The sequence below is a fragment of the Morone saxatilis genome, unplaced genomic scaffold, assembly GCF_004916995.1.
Source record: "Morone saxatilis isolate NCDOM2014 unplaced genomic scaffold, NCSU_SB_2.0 Contig4, whole genome shotgun sequence".
Classification (NCBI taxonomy): Eukaryota; Metazoa; Chordata; class Actinopteri; family Moronidae; genus Morone; species Morone saxatilis.
Genome location: NW_023339984.1, coordinates 12134263 through 12155786, shown reverse-complemented (window position 1 = coordinate 12155786; position 21524 = coordinate 12134263). Strand labels below are relative to the sequence as shown.

General features: G+C 45.4%; 4 protein-coding genes across 5 annotated transcripts in view; 3 read left to right on the top strand and 1 right to left on the bottom strand.

The window, feature by feature from the left end:
• Positions 1 to 4016, top strand: part of tinf2 (TERF1 (TRF1)-interacting nuclear factor 2) — a 5020-nt gene extending 1004 nt beyond the window's left edge. The window contains exons 3-10 of the mRNA XM_035675613.1: positions 270 to 377; positions 781 to 876; positions 999 to 1109; positions 1220 to 1343; positions 1445 to 2249; positions 2908 to 2966; positions 3090 to 3169; positions 3585 to 4016. Coding sequence (XP_035531506.1) covers positions 270 to 377; positions 781 to 876; positions 999 to 1109; positions 1220 to 1343; positions 1445 to 2249; positions 2908 to 2966; positions 3090 to 3169; positions 3585 to 3704 — 1503 coding nt within the window. The 3' untranslated portion in view covers positions 3705 to 4016. The remainder of the gene's footprint in view (positions 1 to 269; positions 378 to 780; positions 877 to 998; positions 1110 to 1219; positions 1344 to 1444; positions 2250 to 2907; positions 2967 to 3089; positions 3170 to 3584) is intronic.
• A 380-nt stretch (positions 4017 to 4396) lies between these two features.
• dhrs4 (dehydrogenase/reductase (SDR family) member 4) lies at positions 4397 to 7424 on the bottom strand. Its single transcript, XM_035675614.1, has 9 exons — positions 7276 to 7424; positions 6851 to 6966; positions 6444 to 6621; positions 6203 to 6304; positions 5956 to 6026; positions 5815 to 5866; positions 4963 to 5097; positions 4796 to 4851; positions 4397 to 4699 (listed from the first exon to the last, which is right to left on the bottom strand). The coding sequence occupies exons 1-9, from the start codon at positions 7285 to 7287 to the stop codon at positions 4585 to 4587; spliced, it is 837 nt and encodes a 278-aa protein (XP_035531507.1). The 5' UTR covers positions 7288 to 7424; the 3' UTR covers positions 4397 to 4584.
• Positions 7425 to 7808: 384 nt separating this feature from the next.
• On the top strand, positions 7809 to 16655 carry efs (embryonal Fyn-associated substrate). Of its 2 annotated transcripts, none has more exons than XM_035675353.1 (8): positions 7809 to 7945; positions 8449 to 8664; positions 9480 to 10817; positions 10972 to 11091; positions 12035 to 12970; positions 13191 to 13262; positions 14227 to 14484; positions 14657 to 16655. In XM_035675353.1, the coding sequence occupies exons 2-8, from the start codon at positions 8653 to 8655 to the stop codon at positions 14840 to 14842; spliced, it is 2922 nt and encodes a 973-aa protein (XP_035531246.1). In that variant the 5' UTR covers positions 7809 to 7945; positions 8449 to 8652; the 3' UTR covers positions 14843 to 16655. The 2 variants fall into 2 exon arrangements, with proteins under 2 accessions (XP_035531246.1, XP_035531247.1); XM_035675354.1 differs by lacking the exon at positions 7809 to 7945 and adding an exon at positions 8044 to 8355.
• Positions 16656 to 17223: 568 nt separating this feature from the next.
• acin1b (apoptotic chromatin condensation inducer 1b) overlaps positions 17224 to 21524 on the top strand; it is a 20060-nt gene continuing 15759 nt past the window's right edge. The window contains exons 1-5 of the mRNA XM_035675765.1: positions 17224 to 17401; positions 18923 to 18988; positions 19210 to 19321; positions 19630 to 19703; positions 19951 to 21443. Of these exons, the coding sequence (XP_035531658.1) occupies positions 17267 to 17401; positions 18923 to 18988; positions 19210 to 19321; positions 19630 to 19703; positions 19951 to 21443 (1880 nt within the window). The 5' untranslated portion in view covers positions 17224 to 17266. The remainder of the gene's footprint in view (positions 17402 to 18922; positions 18989 to 19209; positions 19322 to 19629; positions 19704 to 19950; positions 21444 to 21524) is intronic.

Here is a 21524-nt window from a genome sequence, read left to right as displayed (position 1 = left end):
ACACTGGAGAAAAGGAGATGGTGAGAGAAAATTAGAGGATCTGTGAGGTTGGAGGGAGGCGAAAGATAAGAACATGAGTAGACATTACATTCCCTTAAAGAGACCCTTAAAGTTATGATTTACTAATATAACAGTTAAGTACGAAGCGATACGCGCTGTTGGCTGTTTTAGGACAAATGAACAAGAAAGTTAAGCACGATAAATGATTCCTCCGACAGCGATGTGTGTCGGTATTCTATTCCTGGCTTGATTGTCGTCTTCTTTTTCAGTTTATCTTGGAGCTGTGCTGTACGCAGCCGGACGAAAAGGTGATAATGCCACACCTGGAAAGGATCCGCGCTCCTGCCGCCCTGTTGCCCTCCTCCGCTCCTACTATGGTAAATTATATTCAGAATCTCACAACAGCTTGCATCTCCATTTTCAGCACTGTCAACAATTTGTAGGTTTTTTTTTTCCCCAAACAAAAACTGCATTTTCTTTCTGCTCCGCGGCACATTGCTACATTACAGCCGCCACCAACGCTTAGAGGTAATTACAGAATGAATCTTCACAACATTTTGGACTCTGTGCCTTGATACAGATGATATTATCAGGTTTGGGTACTGCTGAAGGTGGCTCATGAAGAAGGTGGGACGACCTGGTCTGAGATGGGGGAAAAAACCTGAGTAATGTGGATATAATTAGTTAAACAGATAGAGGATTGCCTGATTGATTATAACGGTAAAGCAAACGTTCCTAAGATCTGTGTTTGAGTGTAATTTTTGCTATTTTGTCTCCTAGAAGAGGGACGTAAAAATAATGAGAACAGTGGAAAGTTTCCATTCGATGGTTCGCACGCTGCTAACGGACCCAGCCGAGAGAGACCAGTTCTTCAAGGTGAGCCCCTCTCTTGTCGTGTTTTAATTTGCAGCCACGCAGCCGCCGTTGTTGTGATCATTCCCCAGTTGATGTACGTAGAAATGTAACAGCTGACAAATTCTTACTCTCTCTTCTGACAGGAGGAGTTTCCTGTAGATTATGGTCCAAAGTTCGACCAGGAGCTGGAGAAGCTGATGTGGGAGTTTTTGATTCGACTGGACCAGTTGCTTCCGGTTCCCAGCCTGGCTCAGGTAGTGGGTGCTTTTTGTTATTAAAGCTCATCATCTAAAGACACCTGCTGACAAAATTGGACTCAAAATCAATGTAAGTAAATGGGCGTATATCAATAATGTGTCTCCAGACCGTGTCGTGGCTCAGCGATGCCCCCCCTGTGCTGGAGGAGTGTGCGCGGGCGGCCACCCAACCCCAGCTCCTGAAGATATTGCTTGAACATCAAACCTGCCTGGGTCATCTGGAGACTGCAGGTAGAACTAGATCACTTCTTCACTTCTTGCTTGGGATGACTTTGATTTAGATTCCTTAATAATTCTCATTATCCACATGTTGTTGTTTCTCTTTTTCACAGCTTCCCTTCCTCCAAACATGGGAGACTCAATCCTGGCTTCACTCTCTCTGGCTCCCTCTGGAAAAGTACCGTCAAATCAACCGACACTAGCCAATAATTCCGCTGCGGACAAGTCCGATGGCACACAGATAAGAAACGAAAGACCCATTATTACCCCTGTTATCGGACTAATGTCTAATGAGGACGTGCCCGCTCTAATGTCAACCAATAAAAAGACAAACGAGCACTTGGAAGAGAACTTGAAATTCACCGTGGTTAAACAGAGACAGAATCCTAAACACGGCGGAGAACAAGAGGACGAGAGGAACGACTCAAAAAGAAGCAGTGGAATGAAGCGCAAGCAGCCCGATGATAGAGAAAGCGAGGAGGAGGAGGAGGAAGAAGAAGTGTTCATGAACAGACCCGGAGCAAAGAGGTTAAGCAAGAGTTTTAGAAGTGGAGCGAGCAGGCTGGAGCAGGACCGAGGTGACCAGAGGGCAGAAGAAGACGCGAGAAACGAGGAGTGTAACAGAGCAGTCCTGGAAACCCGCGTGGCGCAGCTGGTCGTCAAAAAGTTGCGCCTGCCTGAGGATCCGTCCCTCTGCTCAATTTTTATGTCTTGTCTGAGCAGCCAACCTCGAGTTGTTATTGAAAAGCTGCAAATGACTTCTGTTAGCTCTAACTGCACCGGTAGAGGAGGAAAATCCTTAGACACGAAACAGCAGAGTCGGAGCAAGAAGTCGGCGGTCAAAGCTCCGACACGGAAAAGCGCGAGCAACCAACCGCAAAAGCGTGACTCGGATTTTCTTGGCCTGGATGATAAAGAGTAAGAGACATGGAAATACAGTTACCCATGGGGCAAAGCAAGCCTTAGCCATTAAGTCACGTTTGTGTTCAGCCACTAGCGTAAAAAAAAAAGTGTGTGTGTTTTGGAGTTTGTCAACTAGCTTAGATTAAATTCCTTTTTGATTGAATTATGAATGATTACTTTTAAACTAGTGAACCCTGCAGTTACATGGCAGAACTAGAGATTTTAAATTGACCTCGCAAGAGCATATTTAGATGAATTTGACTGTTTGTATGTATGAATATCATATTCTAAACATAAAATGTTAAATATAAAATAGATTAAGTTACACATTGTGGATACGTTCACTAGCATTGTAGACTGTGGTACTACAAATACAATAAAAACAACTGAATTAGTTCAATGTTTCCAGTTTCATTTGGTTTTTCTGTCTTTGTGAGATAATAGTAGTGATTTTAATTTACGTGTACTCTATACTTTCCTCTTAGAATTGCAGGTCATATAAAGAGAAACTTTAAAAAACTTTACCAGTGAGATTACAATTCAGTCTCACGTGGTTGACTTTAAATTATAAATGCCCCTGAGCAGAGCCCATCAGCACATCAGTAAGCTGCTTGGTTACCACTGACCGGCTATTGAAACTTAACGGTTTAATTATGTTGTTTCTGCTCGACAGAAATCATCCTGTGTTGCCGAGTATAAGCAGTTCTCCATCTCAGCAACGGAGGAACACAGGTGATTTACACAAATCATGTGAATTGAATTCAGGCAATTATAAAATTTAAAAAAAAGATGAGCAACAATGAAAACGCTCACCTGCACAGGTTTTAGTATAACTGTGTTTACTTTTCTGTTTAGAGACGTTGGTCCTTCCAGGAGACGGTGAAGATTACGTAGCTGATTCTGAGGATGAGGCTACGAAGAACTTCAAAGGCAGGGTATGTATTCTCAAAACATGAGAACAACAGGGTTTCTGTGGGCAGGGGAAGTCCTAGAAAATGTGTCCATTTCCCTTTTCAGTATGAGACTTACGTATTTGAGATTTAGAATAAACAAAACAAGAACTCTGGCATTGAAATGCATCCTGATGAATATTCTGTTGTGGAGATGATTTCACCAGGATGTCTTTATGTAACCTGATTGTAGTTTAATCCCTCTATCGTCTGCAGTTTCATGTCACAGTATTTTAAGCCAAGACACTGACAGTCATTGCAAAGTGTTTGTAGGGTGGGTTTCATATAAATATAATATGACAACCTTTAAATAAGAGATGCCACAAGCCGCAGTACATTTTTAAATACTGATGACTTTGTTCTGTCTGCGGTGTTTTCTAACCCACTCTGTCTCCCTCAGCTGTTTATTAAGCGCTACTACAAGACTAAACACGGCACTTACGTTCCTACGCTGAGGGAGTACTGGAAACCTGGGATGACACGGCGGGACTTGTCGTCTGCTGGCAGCAAACACAGATGATGAAATGGATTTTAGCTGCCAAGTCTGGTGTCCACAAAAAAGGACTCTGTGGCTGAGTGGGGGTTTTTCTCCACCAGCTCCAGGGACAAATGAACTAGCCTCTGTGGCTGATGGACTTTTATTTTTATTATGTTGACTTCACTGTAGCTGAATCAGATTGACTTAACATTTGAGGAAGAGGTCATCATGGAAAACAAGCCCTGAGGGGAATTATCACATTAGTGTTAATAAAGCATTATACCAGTATATGTAACTTTTATAAATATTTTAAATCTGCCATATGTAATATACTCAGTTAATAAAGGCTTATTTTGTATGAGAAAAATGTGTCACTGTACATTATCTTGCATTTCATTCACCTCGTTAAAGGTAATTTAACTGCTCCTGGCGTCCAACTCATGCAATGTATGATCTGAAATCTGTAATTAATAATCTGTAACAGTCATATTTATATTTACAGACATCTGCTATCAACCAGGAGCTTTTACTCATTGACTGAAGGCCACTGAAAAATTTATTAGCCATTTATTTAGAAATGTAATTTTTAATTTCTATTTATCAGACGGAGGATAACATTTATTATCACAGCTATCAGAATGGACATTCCCGGTCTGTGGTGTTATTTAGGAATGTTTTACACATTTCAGTATCTTGATTAGAAATCTTCACACAAACAAACATCAGCCACTTACTTAAAAGACCCCAAAATCTTTAATAATTGGTTATATTAAGGTGATATTAAGGTTTCTTAAGCATTAATCTAGTCCAGCTTTAATCTGGCTGTGCACTTCACATGAGTAGTGGAGGTAATCAAAATATAATCAGGACATACTGTATATTTACACTGGAACACACACACAATCAAATGCAAATGTGATATTCAGAGTCGACATGCCATCCCTCCAGTCACTGTGATGGTCTCTCCAGTGATGTAGGAAGCCTCCTCAGAGCACAAGAAAGCAATCACTCCACCAATTTCCTCCGGCTCTCCAATTCTAAAAGGGAAAAACAAAAGGAAATGTGAAACATGCTGTATGTGTGTATGTGTGCCTAGTACGGTATATTAGTGACCATGTGAGTGTGAGCTGTACCTTTTAATGCTGAGCTGCTTTTTGAACTCATCCATGATGTCTTCGTTTGACCATAACTGAGTAAATGAAAGACAACTCAAGTCAAATGTGATTGTGTAAGCTCATCAAAACATATGAGAACACAGGATTTGAGTGTATGTCACAAACAGTGTGTTTTTCCTCCTCACCGCAGAGCTGAAGCGGGTCTTGATAACACCGGGGGCCACGCAGTTGACTCTTATGTTACTGTGAGCCAGCTCGGGAGCCAGCGCCCGGGTCAGACCCAGCAGTGCTGTCTTACTCACACTGTAAGGACCCAGGGCCTGCAGAGACAGAGACACAGTGTCCATAACACACACACACATGCACACTGCAGCAAGTGTTACAGAATTACAACAAAACAAGCCAACTGTTAAAAGAAACGTAAAACCCCTGAATACCTGCAGTCTACATATATTACCTCGAATTTTCACCAGGATAAATGGACATTATTTTGGAATCGCAGTCTGCTTTTGTGTTGTTGTTTGGATGTTTCTATGATTTTGTGTTGAATGCACCTCAAAATCATTTCTACAGCTTACAGGTGGATTTAACATGTTTTTAACCATATGTTTTTAACATATTTAAAACCCACTATTCCACAGACGGCTAGTACTATGTAAAGCTAAATGAATATTAACATGTAAAATATGTATTGTTGATTAAAAGCTCATCTTTTTAGAATCCCCAGTCGTCAAAATATTAACCTTAAGTTAAAACCTTAAAAATATGGTGTCTCCTTACCTTCAAGGCAGTCTACAAATTGGTGCTAAATATATACGGGTCTAATGAGTGGATCGTCCACAAAAGTGGGGTGGTAATTAAAGACAAACACACTAGTTTAAATGCAGGTCTTACTTTACAGCATGTATTACAGGAAAAACAACTCTTGACTCATGGACTTGACTCAGTGTAGCTCAGCGTAATGGTAAGAAACAAAGTCAAACTAAGTTAGTTAACACTCACATACATCTTTTCTATCTGCTTATACTCTCACTGACCTGCATTGGTTGGTATGCTGCCACCGATGACACAAATACCACATTCCCCCCTCTGGAAGAAAAATACAGATGCATCAAATATACAGCGGAGAGGTTTATGCCCATTTCTGACAAATACTTGTCAGATAAGTTGCCACTCACCCTCTCTTCACCATGTGAGGCACCACTAGCTTCGTCATGAGGAAGGCTGATTTCACATTTATAGACAGGATCTAGAAAGAAATGAAGGAACAGTCTCACCAAATATATCACTTTCACGTCTAAAATGATCCCTCTGTTAAAATAAATGAAAGGAGGGCGAATAATTGGAGCCACAGACTCATCTGAACACTCATTTATTCTTTACTGACTGTTACTTTATGTGTAATGTTGTATTTGTAATGTGTACCTTGTCCCAGACGTCCTCTGTGGAGTCCATGATGTTTCCAAAGAAAGGGTTGACTGCTGCGTTGGATACCAGGATGTCGATGCCCCCGCACTGATCCAGAGTCTATTCCAAACACAGAAGGAGACTAATTATTTAACTTATGCGTCAAATGAATTACAGACAACCTCATAATTACTGAGTATGCAACTCGAACTTGTCTGAGAACCACATACAGGTTGATACAAATTAAAAACATACTCACCATTTGAACCAGTTTCTCTCTGTCTTCTTCCTTGCCAACATTACACGTGGTCCCAGTCACTTGGATGCTCTGGCTCTTCAGCAGTGACACAGCCTTGTCCACGTTGGCCTGCCGTCGGCTGCTCACCACCACGTGTGCTCCTCTCTTCCCCAGAGCCTGAGCTGCGGCTAGACCGATTCTGAGGAGGAAAGGAGCATCTCAGTAAAGGATCAAGTGTGTAACAGCTCTTATTATCATCAGTGTATTGTAGCTGTGTTACATGATGTTCTTATTTATATGTATAGAGAGAGTTTGTCTGCTGGGCTTTGTTCATAAGATCACAAACTAGTGTAGATTGCTATACCTGCCATTTTCTTACTGTTCTGTGTATTTCAAGCCAGTAGAGACTTTAATCGTGTATTTCTTACCCATCTGTGGAGGCAGTCACTATGGCTACCTTTCCAGCAAGGCTGCTTTGAGACATAGTCCTTTGGCTGGCAACAGGATTGGTCCTAAGGCACCTGAATACACTCCTAAACATCACCTGTGAACAGAGAATGGCCACACATATCTTTTAAAGAAAACACTGGGTAACTAGGGCAGAGGTCATGTGGACTTTGACAGCAGCTGTGCACAAGCTGAGTGCTGAGAGATATAGTGAAAGAAGTTGGGAAGCGCTTTTATAATAGTCACTCAAAGTAATAACACACGTATTGATCCACGGTGACTCTAAATCAATGATAAAACATTTGATCTTGGACAACTTTATGCACGTTTAAGCTTTTACGCAGTGGGCTACATTGTATAAGCAACTAATGCAAACATGTAAATGTGATCGGGAGCATCATCTCACCCTGCAGTTCATGCAAAATTGATTGAATGAGGTTGTACAGAGGTAGAATTAGTCAAATGACCGGTCTGGACCTTTGACTACCGACGATCCAAGTGCTGCTACAGACAGTATTTTCCGGGTAAGAGTACAGCTGTCAAAATAAAAGCCCTCAACCATCAGCCCAACGCTGTACAACCAAGCCCATAAAAAAACAACCATGCCATTTGTTTAGAGAATATAGATTTAGTCTTTTTTCAGTACCGTCCGATGATAGCAGCACTTTCGGGCACACGTTTTAGTTTAGTTTTTCCTCAATTTACAGCTTACTTTTCGGTGTGGGGGGGGAAACTGCCAAATTCGGATGTCTTTAAACGCAACCCACAAAAAAAACCAGCCAATCACGCACAGGCAGCGTCCTCCGAGCTGCGGGCAGCCACACGATCTCACAGAGGGTGGATGGGTCTAAAGAGCGGCGTCGACACGCACGTTACGTTGTCAGATCAGCGCACTACGTAAACCTCCGAGGAGGCGGGGCTAAATGTTGTTGTCATCGCTGAAGATGATTGAACGCCGATGGCCACAGATTTTTCACGCCTGAAAAGAAGTGATTTTTTTTTTTTTTTTTTTACGTATCATGGACTGTACGCCGATGTGAAGTTTGTCGGCAGTGAGACAACAAAAAAAGGAGAAGGTAAGTGTTTTATGAAGGCTGCTTTTAGGCTTTTAGGTCTGCTGTAGCGGCTGAGACCCGGCGGTGCCATTGTTGTTGTGAACTGAACTTTAGCAGCGAGAGGCGATGGGAGACAACCAGCTAGTGTTAGGAGCTAGGCCGCGACAACACAGCCGGCGTTACTCTCAGAAAGCCACTGTTCAAACCAGCCCCCGTTTAAAACGAGCGGCGGCTACACGCTGAACTGTAGGAGACGTGTGTTTGATACCCGCTTATTTATCCACGATGCTAAGCTTACGTTAGCTTTTTCGCCGAACGGGTTGCGTTCAATGTCACGTTACTGGGCGTGGAAAGGACAGACAGGTGTTGCCAGCCTGTCTGCCTGCCACAGCTTTTCATTTCACGTGTGTCCTGTAACGTTGTGAGTTGAGGTTGGTGTCGGTGTTGTTGTTTTGTGTGTTTGTTTTTTTTTTTTTTTAATTATAAATGAGTATTTAAAAAGGCGTTTCTGGGCGGATTTGCAGGATCCTTATGAAGGCGGAGACGACGAGGCGGCGCTCGGACTTGGAGATGTGTGCTGCCCAGACCCAGCTGTGCCTCTGCACCCAGTGTCTCTGGCGACCCACACGTCCACGGGAACCACAGCTGATCTAGATGGATGACCCCGACTGACCGGGACCCCTCGAGTTATAGTTTCTCAGAGACATAACTGTTAACTTCTAGCGACAATGTCTGTCTCCGTGAGTACAGCAAATGTCTCTTTTGTTTGTTTGTATGAATCTGTGTGTGTGTGTTTATTGGGATGGTGTCAAAATAATGGACACGTGTGGTCTAAGATAACTCGAAACAAAAAGCGTATCATTTAATGTTTTTACTTGTGTTTATTGGCCTCACCATATCTGTTTTAATCAGGATCCTCATTGCCTCCATTACTGGTCTGAGGGGGTCCCACATGGCGCAGTGGAGCCTAGTTGTCCCCAGGGGGTCGGTTTGGAAAATAAAAGGGGGCCTGACTCTCTGGCTTTGGGTTGGCAATTAAGTCCTAAACAGCAAGGGACAGATGTGCCTCTCATCCCCTCCCCCCTCCCTCTCATCCCGCTCATTACCATTAAGCCCTTGTGTCCATTTGATCATTGATCCTCCCTCACTGTGCCTCTCTTTCTCTCTGCTTCACCGTCACCGACACAGCTGTGAATCTCAAATTCGTCATGATGTTATGTTTTTTAATTTTGTTTTTTTTCTGTGTGTGTGTTCACCCACCATCTTCCCGTCCCTCGTCCCCTCGCGCGGACCTTTTTTTTACGAGATCTTCCCCACTCACTCCTATTCACTCTCCATTCAACTGCTCTAAACAATAAACCTTTTTATACTCCTGACTTGGCGTTGCCGTGTCAATGTAGTTGGTTGTTTGTGGCGTGCAGATGTGAGACACTCGCTTGTGTGGATGTATTCTTGTCGATTAAAACCTACTTTCGCGTGGCCCATTTGGTGTGTGATTTACTGAATGAGAGGGCCCGTGTATGATTCCTACTCTTTCTGTCGCACTCTTTCTCAGACTGTATTGGCAAAGGCGCTGTTCGACAACACGGCAGAGAGCCCGGAGGAGCTGGCTTTCCGGAAGGGTGACATCCTGATGGTTCTTGAACAGGAGCAGGGTGGCGGTCCGGGCTGGTGGCTCTGCTCCCTGCATGGCAGACAGGGCATTGCCCCTGCCAACCGCCTCCGACTCCTCCAGACTGCCCCACCCCCAGGCTCAGACCTCCGTCACGGCTCCGTTGAGGACTCGGTCTACCTGTCGCCTGGTTCCCCACTGGCCCGGACTGCTGTCAGCAGCAGCGCAGAGGACATAGATGGAGTGTACCGCTCCCCGCCAGGTGTGGGCGAGGGACGGGGAGCTGGAGCGGTCTCGAGGCCCGGGGAGCTCCGAAGAGTTGAGGGTGGGCGCCCACGCTCGCACTCCAGCTCCGGCACGCGGCCCAGGCCTGACTGGGACATCGGGGCGGCGGGGCGCCCGCGCTCACCCTCTCTGAGAGGACGCGGCACAGACGTGACGGGATCACTTTACCAGACTCCAGTAAGTCCGATGCCTGTAGCAGCTCAGCATGCCAGGCAGCCAGGAGCTCTCATGGCCTCAGAGTCCGTGTACCTCGCCCCCACTGGAGTGCCGAGGGCAGCGGATGAACCAGAGGACACTACATATCTAGTCCCCAGAGAAACACTAACAACAGACGACTGTTACTTGGTGCCCAAAGGTACACCGCTCGCAGGTGACGATGTTTACCAATCCCCAACGGGAGGAGTTGTGGCCACCGCTGTCTGCTCTAACGGCCCCTCCATAGTCTGTGGATCACCCAGTACGCCTCAGCCAAAAGTGAGCCAGGACACACCAGGGATGTACCAAACACCCACACCGGTGGGAGCGAGCCTTCACAGGACGACAGCTACAGTTTTGGCCCACCAGCACCCATCTCAGTTATCCCCTGCCCAAGCGTCCCCCAGACCTCTGCTCAAGGGAGTGTCACCCAACAATGCTGTTGCCAGGGGAAAACCCGGCCTGGCCTCTCACCGAGGGTCCCCTTTGCTGGTCAGAGCAGGGCAGATCAGGGTTCCTGGATCACCAAATTTTGCTCGCAAACCTCCTCCACCGGCACCTCCTGTGAGGGGAGTCACCAGAAAAGATGCACAACAAGCAGCGCCACCCTCAGCTGATTCTAACGCTGCCCCCAAACCCACTGCTCAGGTCGCTCCTTCAAGCCTGCAGCAAGAAGTGGACAAACAGAGGGGAACTCCTCAGAGTAAAGAGGACAGGACGCATAATGGCCTGGAGAAAATACGCAATGTGCAGAACAAAAAGGGAGAAAATCAGGATTACTCGGATGCCGTGGATGAACAGGTATGTGACGGCTGCTTCTCTTACCGCACTGTTGAAACATTTGCCCTGCCTAGAAAAGTATTATGTTGTGTAGGTTCATATGGATTTACTTGTTTCCTCAACATGTTTTGACCTGGAATCATAATTTGGTTTTGTGCTTTCGTTGTCTTGGTAGGTGTATGATACTCCTCCCAGTGGCAGGTGGCAGCGTCCAGTCCCGTCGGGCCTTGATGACAATGATGGCATCTATGACACCCCTCGCTATGTCCCACCACAAACCGACTCTGAGACGGAGGTAAAGACAACAGTTGGCAATCTTTACTGAACCACAGATCGTAAAACAACCTGTTTTCTAAAAGGGAGTTTTCTTTTAGGTTTATCTTGTCCTGTTTAATCTCCTCTCACAACAATAACTTCCATAAGTTGTAAATTGAGGGGAAGGCTTTAAACACCATCTAAAACATTATTAACTACCATGTGTATAAGCTTTCATACAGCGAAGAAAAAGGGGTTTAGTGAATAAAGAAAGTTATGGTTTACCAAAAATGATCTGTGAACTGTAGCAAACCGTTGATTTCATGTCTGTACAAGTAAAGCGGTTCACTAACAAGAGATGACTATCAAACACCCTGTCACCATTTCTTCCCACATACCAACATCCTTCTGCGTCCCTGCCCCCCTTCAAGGCGAGGCCACACCTGTCTCTGTCTGCTGTGGGAGCCTGTCTATCCAGTCCAAATGCTGCTGCTATTTTCTCTCAGTCACACCCATCTGTCAAGGCCTTGTCAAGGCCATAGTACCACCAGCACCCTTCCCCCAATGGTCCCCCCATTAATGTTACTTGGATATGTCTGCCAGCTGTCGGATTATTTTTTTCCTCTTCGCCTTTTAGATACTGTATGTGGACTGCAGACTCATTGCTCTGACACTTGGCTGTTGAAGAGGACAAATGTGTCTCTGCCCACTTTCATTCATTCAGCCTGATAACCCATGCACATGCAAGGTTTAAAGTCTTCGCAACTCACGGCACACCACACTGTATTGTTTCAAACTCTGCGTAGCTACACTACTGTGGATGAAGCTGGCCTTACATGCAGCACTGACACAATGACCTCATACGGTGTTATGGTACAACGAATACATTGTGTCCCTGCTCATATAAATGATCCTCTGTCCGCACAATCATAACAACACGCACAATTTCAAAACATTCCTTCTGTCTTCTCCCCAACTTGTAGGTCTATGACGTCCCCACCATCACTCTGAATGTGTCCACCTCAGATGTCCAGCCTGATGAAGTTGACGACGATGTATACAGTGTCCCAACCCTTCCTGGTGTGCCTCTGGGCCCAGGGGAGTCCACCACTAGCCTCACCGGCGAGGATGCTGGACAAGTGTATCGCGTCCCCGGACCTGAGAAACGAGCCAACGGCGGAGGTCATAACCGGGACTCCTCGGAGCCCGACTGTGGCATCTACGACATGCCTGCTTTGACTGTCGACGTCCTCCCTCACTCTTTGTCATCCTCCTCCACCTCTACTCGCCGCCTCTCCGTCTCTAGTAACGGTTCCGGTGACGTGCAGTGGAGAGCCTCGCTTTCGAGCCTCGTTCACGCGGTGCTGAGCACAACCTCCTGCGCGGCCTCCACTCTGTCGTCACGGGATTTAGCCACCTCGCTGGCGGAAATCCTGTCCACCTGGAAAGCCAGTCATTCAGATGATCCCCCGCCACCTCTTCAGCAGGCGTGGGCTCGTCTGTCGGACCTTCTGCCGGCGCTGTCCGCCGTTGGCAACGATCCTCCATCTGAAGGGCTCTTGTTGCTGGTCCAGCGGTCCCTCGAGGAAAGCGCCCTCCTCTTGCAGGCTCAGGGCCGACCCCGTCTGCCTTCCCAAGACTCGCTGTCCCGCAGGCCATTGCCCGCGCTCCCAGTGCCTGACGGGAAGTCTTCAGGAGGTGGGATGGGCTCCCGTAAAGGTAGCTGGATCCAGGAGAGGCCACTGCCCCCAACCCCTCAACCCGCCTTCCCCTTGCCCCCGACTCCATCGACGGTGACGCTGACAGTGGGCCCTGATGATGGAGAAGATGACCCCAGCAATGAGTACGCAGGGATCGGCTTGACCCCCATCCCTGCCCCAGTGCCCACTGGAGACAGTGTCGGATACGTCAAGCTGCAGGTTAGTTTTCATGATGAAATGAATTTATTGTTATGAATCATCTGTGTGAAACATCTGACTTTTGCAGGCTACTTTCAATTAGTGTTTTTTGTGCTTCAACAACTCTGTACCTTTGCTGGTATCTATTCTTTCTTATCATGAGTGCACATTACAAAACAGCCAAACATGGATTGTAAAATGCATCTGTAAACATTGCCTGATGCTCTCCTTCCCACACAAGGGTAAACCCGAGCCACCTCCTGACGCCCTGACTGAGAACGGACAAACTCAAACTATCACTGCAGAGCCAAGAGTGAGTCTCTTCTTCTGTATTTATATATACATTTATATATATATATATATATATAATCCTTCTACGATCCTCATTCTTGAGCAGTTTCTGTTGTACAGAAACACGCAGCAAGTCTGCACAGATAAGTCATTGATTCACTCTGTGTTCACAGTGCGCTCTGTTTACTAATGAGCACAGTGACTCATTAATCCAGCTTGCAGCAGCTCTTTGCCTTCTGATGTGGGTCAAAACCTATCTTCAGTCTACGCTTACTACGCTTACCCAAAGCCACCTGACTTAATATCAGATTAACCCCTGTTGATTTCTGTCTCCATGAGGCATGGCACCATCCATCGTGCACGGAGATTGAGACAGTGTGTGTGTAACATTCAGAAGCTTTCATTTGAATCCAAGGCCAACAGCTGTTGACTTGTAACAACATACATTAGCAATATTTACAATCACGTATTGTTTTGTGTTATCTCTTCAGTCAGTTTCGCCTTCTGTTGCTTCAGACTGAGGTCATGTTTTATCACTCAGTCTGCATTTTTTCTACTCCCTGCTCGATTGCTTGTTTACGCCATAGACGTCAAACAAGAAGTCACTTGTGAATCCTCACAATCTTGCCTTACATACAATGGAGACTTCAGGACAATAAGTGACAGAAAAGCATTAATTCAAGTCATTCCTTTAACAGTGCCACTGGCTGACGTACTACATGTGTATGTGTCTGACTCTCTCTGGCTTTTAAGTTTAGTTGTAAACACTTGTCTGACTGCACACGTCCTATACTACGTAAACACATTTATACACCTTCTGTGGCCATCAGTGAGAAGCAAACCTCACTTATTATCTTCTTTTCTTATTTCTGTTCCTTTCCATTCATTTTGTTATGTTATAGTACACAATATTTAAAGCAGTGACATATTTGACTCTGTGGCATGACTTTCCTTTACAAATACTAATTTCACCGTTCCTCATACAGTTGGCCCCATCACCCGCTCTACCCGTGTCCCTCTCCCTGGAGGACTCGGAGCTGCTGTCCTTTTATTCCTCTCAGAGCCTCGCTCACCTCTCCTGCCTGGCAGACGCCATCGATGTGCTCTTCAGCAGCGTGCAGGGGAACCAACCGCCCCGCATTTTCGTGGCCAGAGGGAAGAGTCTCATAGTGACAGCACACAAGCTGGTGTTCATTGGGGACACGCTCTCCCGCCTTCTCTCCTCTGCCGACCTCCGGGCCAAGGTATGTGTATGATGTTATTTGCGTGAAGTCATGAGACACAGCTTGTATGCCGAGAAAATAATGCACAGATCATAACCGTCCTGAGGAGGACAAACATGCTTTTGTCATAATGGACAATAACAGACAAAAAAACGTGCATTAATCCTGCTTTCATTTCTTCTCTGTACTAAAGATCACAACCTCGGGGGGACGACTCTGCCAGGCCTTGAAGTCAGTTGTCGTTGCAACAAAGGGCGCTGCACAAAACTACCCGTCAGTATCCGCCACCCAGGAGATGGTGGACCGCGTGGCTGAGCTCTCTCAGCAAGCAGCTGGCTTCTCCACTCTGCTCCAGCGTCTGGCAGAAATATCTTCATGATATTTCATATCACTTGCTTAAAAACTTTGTTTACACTACACGTATATTTTCCCTCTTTGAAATGCCTTATTTGTTGTCAGAATCTCTCGTTACCTTTTCGTTCGAATGGGATTGAAGCAAGCGAAGTTGAATCCAGGAACAAGTGTTTAGCCTTCGCTGCAGCTGTTACTAAGCTGGGTTTTGACTGTGTTGGTCCTGTTCTCCAAGTGTGTGTTGGTTTGCCTTTGTTTATATACTGACCTCTGTACTTTGACACCAGGCACACTTGTCATTTTGAGTGTTAACTTATTGAATATTTTAAGCCCCGCCATGGCTTTGAGTGTCCGTGGGGACTGCTTATCTTGGGAGCTTTGCTTTATTGTGTTTTGGCATATTTTCTTCTATTTTCTTCCCCTCATATGATAGCCACTTCCTTCCCTCCTCTATTTATTTAGCCATCCCCCTATTCCAAAAATAGCACAGAAGGAGGCCTTACATCCTGGTTCTGGCCTACTTTTTACTGTGATACCTGAAAGGCCTTTTGTGATTATCATTCTGAGGCTGTTGAAGAAGCATATCGAGTGTTTGGGGCTTAATATGGGAGAAACGGAATAGGGTGTGGAGAAGGAAGCTTGCCCGACTTCCATTCTTAATCTGTGCAAGTATGTGTTGTGTTTTGTGTAGTACCCATTTCCACTAAAAAGCAAAGATTAACTGCAGTACAGCGTGTAATCCACTGCCTGAGGATTACAAGAATCATCTCTCAACACATGTCAGTTTACATTCATGCAGTCTTACACACCTCATGAAGAAAAACAAAAGCCTACCAGACAGAGATAATATCTGAGAATCAATACAGCGACTTGAGAGGGAATAATGATAGTTGCGTGGGAAAATTGCCTCATCCTGTTCTCTCCCACAGTCACGTGGTAGCCTGGAAATGGATAATAAACCAGTTGACCGAGCTCACCTGTCTGCACACGTCTTGTTGTGATCTGCATGCTTAAATTGCTTTGAAATTTATTTCCTGCAAGATGTTGCAAGCTGCTTTGATGGTTTCATGTCGGCGTACGGTAGACACTAAGACCAGGTATTATATACATATAATTCAGTAATAATGTAAAGAATAGCAGTGGAAAAAACCGTTCACTGTATTTGTACTAGAGCTTAACCATATCGCCTAGCCCTAGTAGAAACGGTAAAGTCAAGCACAGCTCACTTGTTGATTGAAATGGGACAATTTTGTGTTTCAAATCCAACAAAACGAAAACCTGTTTTCTGTCTCAGACCACTGTATTACTTTCTCACCTCTCATTTCATGTATACCAGTCAATCGGATGCAATATGTGAGTCTGGAAGACTGGACGTTAAACAAACGTGAGGTTTCTCACATGTACACTACAAATGTTAACTTGTAAACACCAGCTTCGTCTTTAGGGTGCTCTACAAAGCTTGATTATACTACTTAAAAGTGTTAAGATCTATCTTCTGTATCGTCAATCATGTTTCTTAACTTTATATTCAAGTTTTATTTTTCAGATTCAAATCACCAGAGCACTGCATAATCAGTTGTTTGGCTCAGTTTAAATCATTATTTGAAGAATACTCTTACTATCTTCCTGCTTTTACGTTTTCTCTGCTGCAGTGACACCTTGTGGGGGTTTGAAGTATTACTTAATAAATACCTGCCTGCCAAAACAGGCTCTATACTGTATGTATGAGGAGAGCATGATCGGCAAGTAACCTTTAACTCTGTATTTATTATTGTCAATTTTTTGTTCTTTGCTTTCCAGTTTGCATGGCTTTAATTTGTTCAGATTTTATATATGCACATCCTTCACCTGGGGTGATTTTTCTGGGTAATTTACAACGAACAAAAGTTTTGTTTTTTGCTTCCGAAAAATATGTTACAGTTCAAAGATACGGCTGTATTTTCTTTTGTACAAGAAAGTTTTTTTACACTATGTGAACTCAGTTCTGAGTCTGTTATCCGTATTTGCTGAGGTATAGAAGTGAATATTTGATTTCCTCCTACAGTAAGAAGACCTAAATCTCTTTTACTTTTAACACTACATTTGATGTCTGTCTTGTATTCCTGTTCAGAATGCACAAATACATCTTTTGCAATTAAACAAATGCGTTTGGATCATTGATTTCACTATTAATCTGTCAAGAAATGTTATTTATTGTCTCTATTTGCTGTGCCCAAAAATAATTAGTGCATGTTTTACTCCACAGACCTTAAACTCCAAATAAAAACCTTTTATTTTTGTATTTAAATCGCGTTGCTATGGGCCTAAACTGGCCCAGTAATGTTTTACAACTGTCACAGTGCTGTTACGCGATTCGGACAAACCGAGCCTTTCCGGAAACTGCCGAGCTGTGACGCCGAGCAGCAGCCGTAGCGACGCTTGTTGGGGAGTTTAGACAAGCGGAGGGAGCAAAATGGCGGACGAAGATATTACGCTTGATGGAAAACCTCTACAATCGCTCCGAGTCGCGGATTTAAAAGCCGCCCTGGAGCAAAGAAACCTCCCAAAGAGCGGGCAGAAAAACACACTCATTAAACGACTGAAAGGGGTAAGTTTCTCGCTTAAACCACGGACGCCTGTCGAGTCTGGCCAAGTTGAGCAGCAGGCGAGAGACGGTGGGGGTTAACAGTAACGTTAGAGGCCGTAACGGTGTGTGGGCTTCGGGAAGCGGGAACACATAAACCGCCCGGCACACGTTAATACACACAAACAACTGGTTTTCTCGCCGGTTATCTGTAACTGGCGCTACGACGAAACTACCCACCGACGGAGTTCACACTTTGACGTGCAACTACTCGCCGTGCACCGTGTTGCACACAGTTGAACTGTGCACCTGTCAAGTCGAGGCCTAAGCCGAGTGTAAGCAAGCGAACAGCCGCACATAGTGTACAGTACGCGGCCGTGACCGCGCTCCGTGTGTGTGTGTGTGTGTGTTGGTGGTTTACGGGGACGCGCGTCGCGATGTAAACACACATTTTTACGAGCCTCACCGGCGGAGTTGTTTGTTCGGTTTTGTTTTTAAGTTGTTTTTTTTTTTTTTTTTTTATCGACGTTGTTGTTTTTGGATCATCCAGCACATGAACGAGCTTAGGTTTCAGGGCCGGAGCTAGGATTTTTATTAATACCGAGGTTATGAGTGCCCCCCCTCCCCCCCCTGTAGTAAAAATGTTACCAAATATCGAGTATAAAGCATAAACATTTCTTTTTCCATCTTTTAAACGTTTCTTTTACTTAGTTAAGTGTTATTTTACGGTGTTTTGTACATTTTATTTTTCAAAAATAAAATAAAAAAATGCAATAATTGTGGGGAAATAACTTATTATTTTGTTTATTTGAACGAAAAGTGGTTTGTAGTTGTCTGAAATGTGGAGTAATTATTTATATTGTGAAAACAGTGGACGTGGCTGAGAGAAAGGAGTGTAGTTGGTATGGTTTGCATCTTAATCACTAAACCAGCAGAACATCTCTACGTAAAGTGTGTTAAATGTTACTTTTCTGGATTTAAACATCCCATATTTCCCAGAAAAAAAATACAGAGGACTTAAATCCAAAACAGCAGAACCTTAAACAATGCATATCAACTTGTACATCACATCTCGGCTCACAGTATTGTGCCATAGACAATGATATCTGCTGTTGGAAATGTATTGACTACACTAAGTTTACTATAAATCACAATTGAGTTCCACCGTCATTAAAGTTTCTGTAGGTGGAGACTGGAGACCGGTGGTTTGCATACAAAGTGATACCACACAGGCAAGTGTTGGGCCAGCGTACAACTAAACCAAAGTCTGTCAAGTGTGTAAATGAGGCTGCACTAAGGGCACTTTAATTTAAATAAACTTAAATTTGATTCAGGACGACACATAAGGTATTTGCAACTGTCGACTTTTTTAATCTTTATGTGTGAGTGTAAATTACTGATGTTACGACTCTGATTAATAACAAAAACATCATATAAAGTGTCCTGTTACAAATAAAACATTATTTTTCTCATTTCAAAAATGCCATTGCAGAATACCTGCTTTAGCTTTTCATAACTATAATTCCTCTTCCTTGTTCCCTGCAGGCTCTGATGCTGGAAAATCTTCAGAAGTCGTCTTCCTCTCACAGCGGGTTGCAGCCCAACTCACAGGTACGAAAAGACCTTTGAAGTTCTGTAGACATGCACAAGTTCCTGTACTTTATTAGCACGAGATCAACCCACAGAATATTCCCTACAAAGGTGGATAAACAGTTCTTAATAAGCACTTGTTTTAACGTCTAATGTGCCGCATCAATTTTGTTTTACTAGCAGTGCTTCTGTAAGGACTGGAGAAATAATAAAGCGCTGTTTTGTGTGCTTGTGTGTTGTAGATAGGTGAGGAGATGAGCCAGAATAGCTTCATAAAGCAGTACCTGGCCAAGCAGCAGGAGCTCCTCCGTCAGAGGCTGGAGAGAGAAGCCCAGCAAGATGAAGAGGCAGATGGTATAACATTCACATGAACACACACACACATCAAAAAACAAACGATACGGAACAATCTTTGTGTCTTTCTCTCCCACAAACGTTCTCTCCCGCTGTGCTGCTCATTTATGTTGTTAAAACATCTGTACTCTTCTAATTTCATGTGTGTTTTTATGAACATGCTCACAAATGCACACTAAGCTGCCGTAATGGTTTATAAAAATACACTTTTCATTCAGAAGTCCTTGGTTGTCGAACCGGTGGACGTGTGTGTTAATTCACGCACTGGTGCTGACCTTTAACCCCTGCCTCATGTCCCTTTCTGACAGAGAGCCCAGCAGTGCCGGAGGAGGATGACGACCACTCAGAGGACAACGACAGCTCTTCCTATGTCTCTGACAAGGTCAGTAACCTCCACACATTGAATAGTCAGAACAGGACACACTGAGCTGCTACACATTGATCAGATAATGTTGTGAAAATCCTGTTTTTTTTCCCCAAGATGATGCTTTTTACATCACAAAATAATGTCAAACCTTTAGTTGTTTGAACAGTGTAGTCATTATAAACCTGGAAATGACTTCTTCTTGCTTAACGGCTGTAAATAACAAATATTTTCTCAGACTGACCCCATTATTTTTGCCCAGCAGCATCGCTCCATACCCACCCAGCCCTCAATGACCAGGGCAGAGGAGAAAGGAGGGCATTCAGTTGTGGGTCACGGGTTGATGGCATGCGGCCCTGATATGGGCCCCGGTCCCACCCTGCACCCGCAGGAGTCCCTTGAGGCTCCAGCAGCTAGAGTGCAGCGAGCCACCTTTCATCAGGGACACAAGGAGCCACCAGCTCCCTCTCCTCCGCGCGCTGTAGCCTCTCTGTCAGTGCGCGTCCTGGGCCAGCCCGACCGCCAGGGGCTGCCCCCCGCTGTGTCCCGAGCCCAGGAGAAAGAGGGCACCGCACCGAGCGAACCGGGGTCAGCTCATCCTGTCCTACACCTTAGCCGATCTGCCGGGGTCTCAGCGGGAAGACACGACCACGAGGACAACGATGAAGATGACAGCAGCGATGATGAAAGCGAGGATGACGAGGACTGGGGGCCCGGTCCTGGTGGAGCACGTAGGGGCAACAGAGCCCCTCCGCAGCCGCAGCAGATGCCCCCCAGTGTCCCATCAACAGTGGCAAGATCCAAACGCAAGCTTCAGCCTCCGCAGCACATCCCACCACCACAGGCTCAACACACGCCAATGCAACTGCGCCACCCTACTCCTCCTCCCTCTCCACCCCCTGACCTATTCCCACTTCCAGATACTCCCAAGCAGAGTCCACCGGACCCGGACGACCAGGAGGGAGAAGGCCCTGGGGCTGCTCGGGGTCCAAGGGCTGCGGCTTTCCCACCTTCCACCATGCAGAGGCAAGACTCTGACTCAAGCTCTCGTTCCAGCAGTCCTGAGCCCCTCATGAAGCGCAGGCCAGGGCCCCTCTCTCTGCTTGTACACAAGATGGAGTCAGAGGGGGCTTTCCGTGCGGTGGAGGCCGCCTCAGCTGCAGATGTGTCGGGAGAGAAGGCACGCTCCGCTGCTGCTGCGTCTGCCAGTTCCAGCGAATCTCCGCTGCAAAAACTGGAGAAAAAGAGGCAACAGGAGAACAGAGAGGTGGAGGAAGAGCAGCGACTGAAGGAAGAAAAGGAGAGAGAGCAACACCAGGAGCAGGAGAAAGAAAGAAGGAAGATACAGGAACAGGAGAGGGAGAAGAAACGTCTGGAAGAAGAGAAGGAAAAGGAGAGGAAACGACTGGAAGAAGAGGAGAAACTGCGTCAGAAAGAAGAGCGAGAAAAAGAGAGAAAACGTCAGGAAGAGGAAAAAGAAAAGGAGAGAAAACGCCAGGATGAGGAGAAGAGAAAAGAGGAGAAACTGCAGAAGGAGAAGTACAAGAGAGAGGAGATAGCCAGCAAAGGCAGGGCGTCTGTCACTGAGCCGCAAGATTCAGGTTCCTCATCAGATTCTGACTCCAAATCAGACTCCTCTTCACACTCGCCACAATCCTCCTCTTCCTCTGGGGATAAAACCCGTCCTGCCAGGCAGCTGAAGGTCAGTTATCAAACCCGATGTGGGTGTCAGTCATTATACAGCAGTGATAGAGATCTGTGAGCTGTCGTCATCGTGAATTTGACGCCATGCAGCGTCACACTGGAAGTGCTTGATTGTAGGGCTGCTCGATTATGGAA

Excerpts from the sequence above, each read along its gene's own strand:
- dhrs4 (XM_035675614.1), bottom strand. Across the intron at positions 6,622-6,850 it reads GTGACTGCCTCCACAGATGG|AATCGGTCTAGCCGCAGCTC; the intron begins GTAAGAAATACA and ends TTTCCTCCTCAG. Across the intron at positions 5,098-5,814 it reads CAGCATACCAACCAATGCAG|GCCCTGGGTCCTTACAGTGT; the intron begins GTCAGTGAGAGT and ends CTGTCTCTGCAG.
- efs (XM_035675353.1), top strand. Across the intron at positions 10,818-10,971 it reads CGGATGCCGTGGATGAACAG|GTGTATGATACTCCTCCCAG; the intron begins GTATGTGACGGC and ends TTGTCTTGGTAG. Across the intron at positions 11,092-12,034 it reads AAACCGACTCTGAGACGGAG|GTCTATGACGTCCCCACCAT; the intron begins GTAAAGACAACA and ends CCCAACTTGTAG.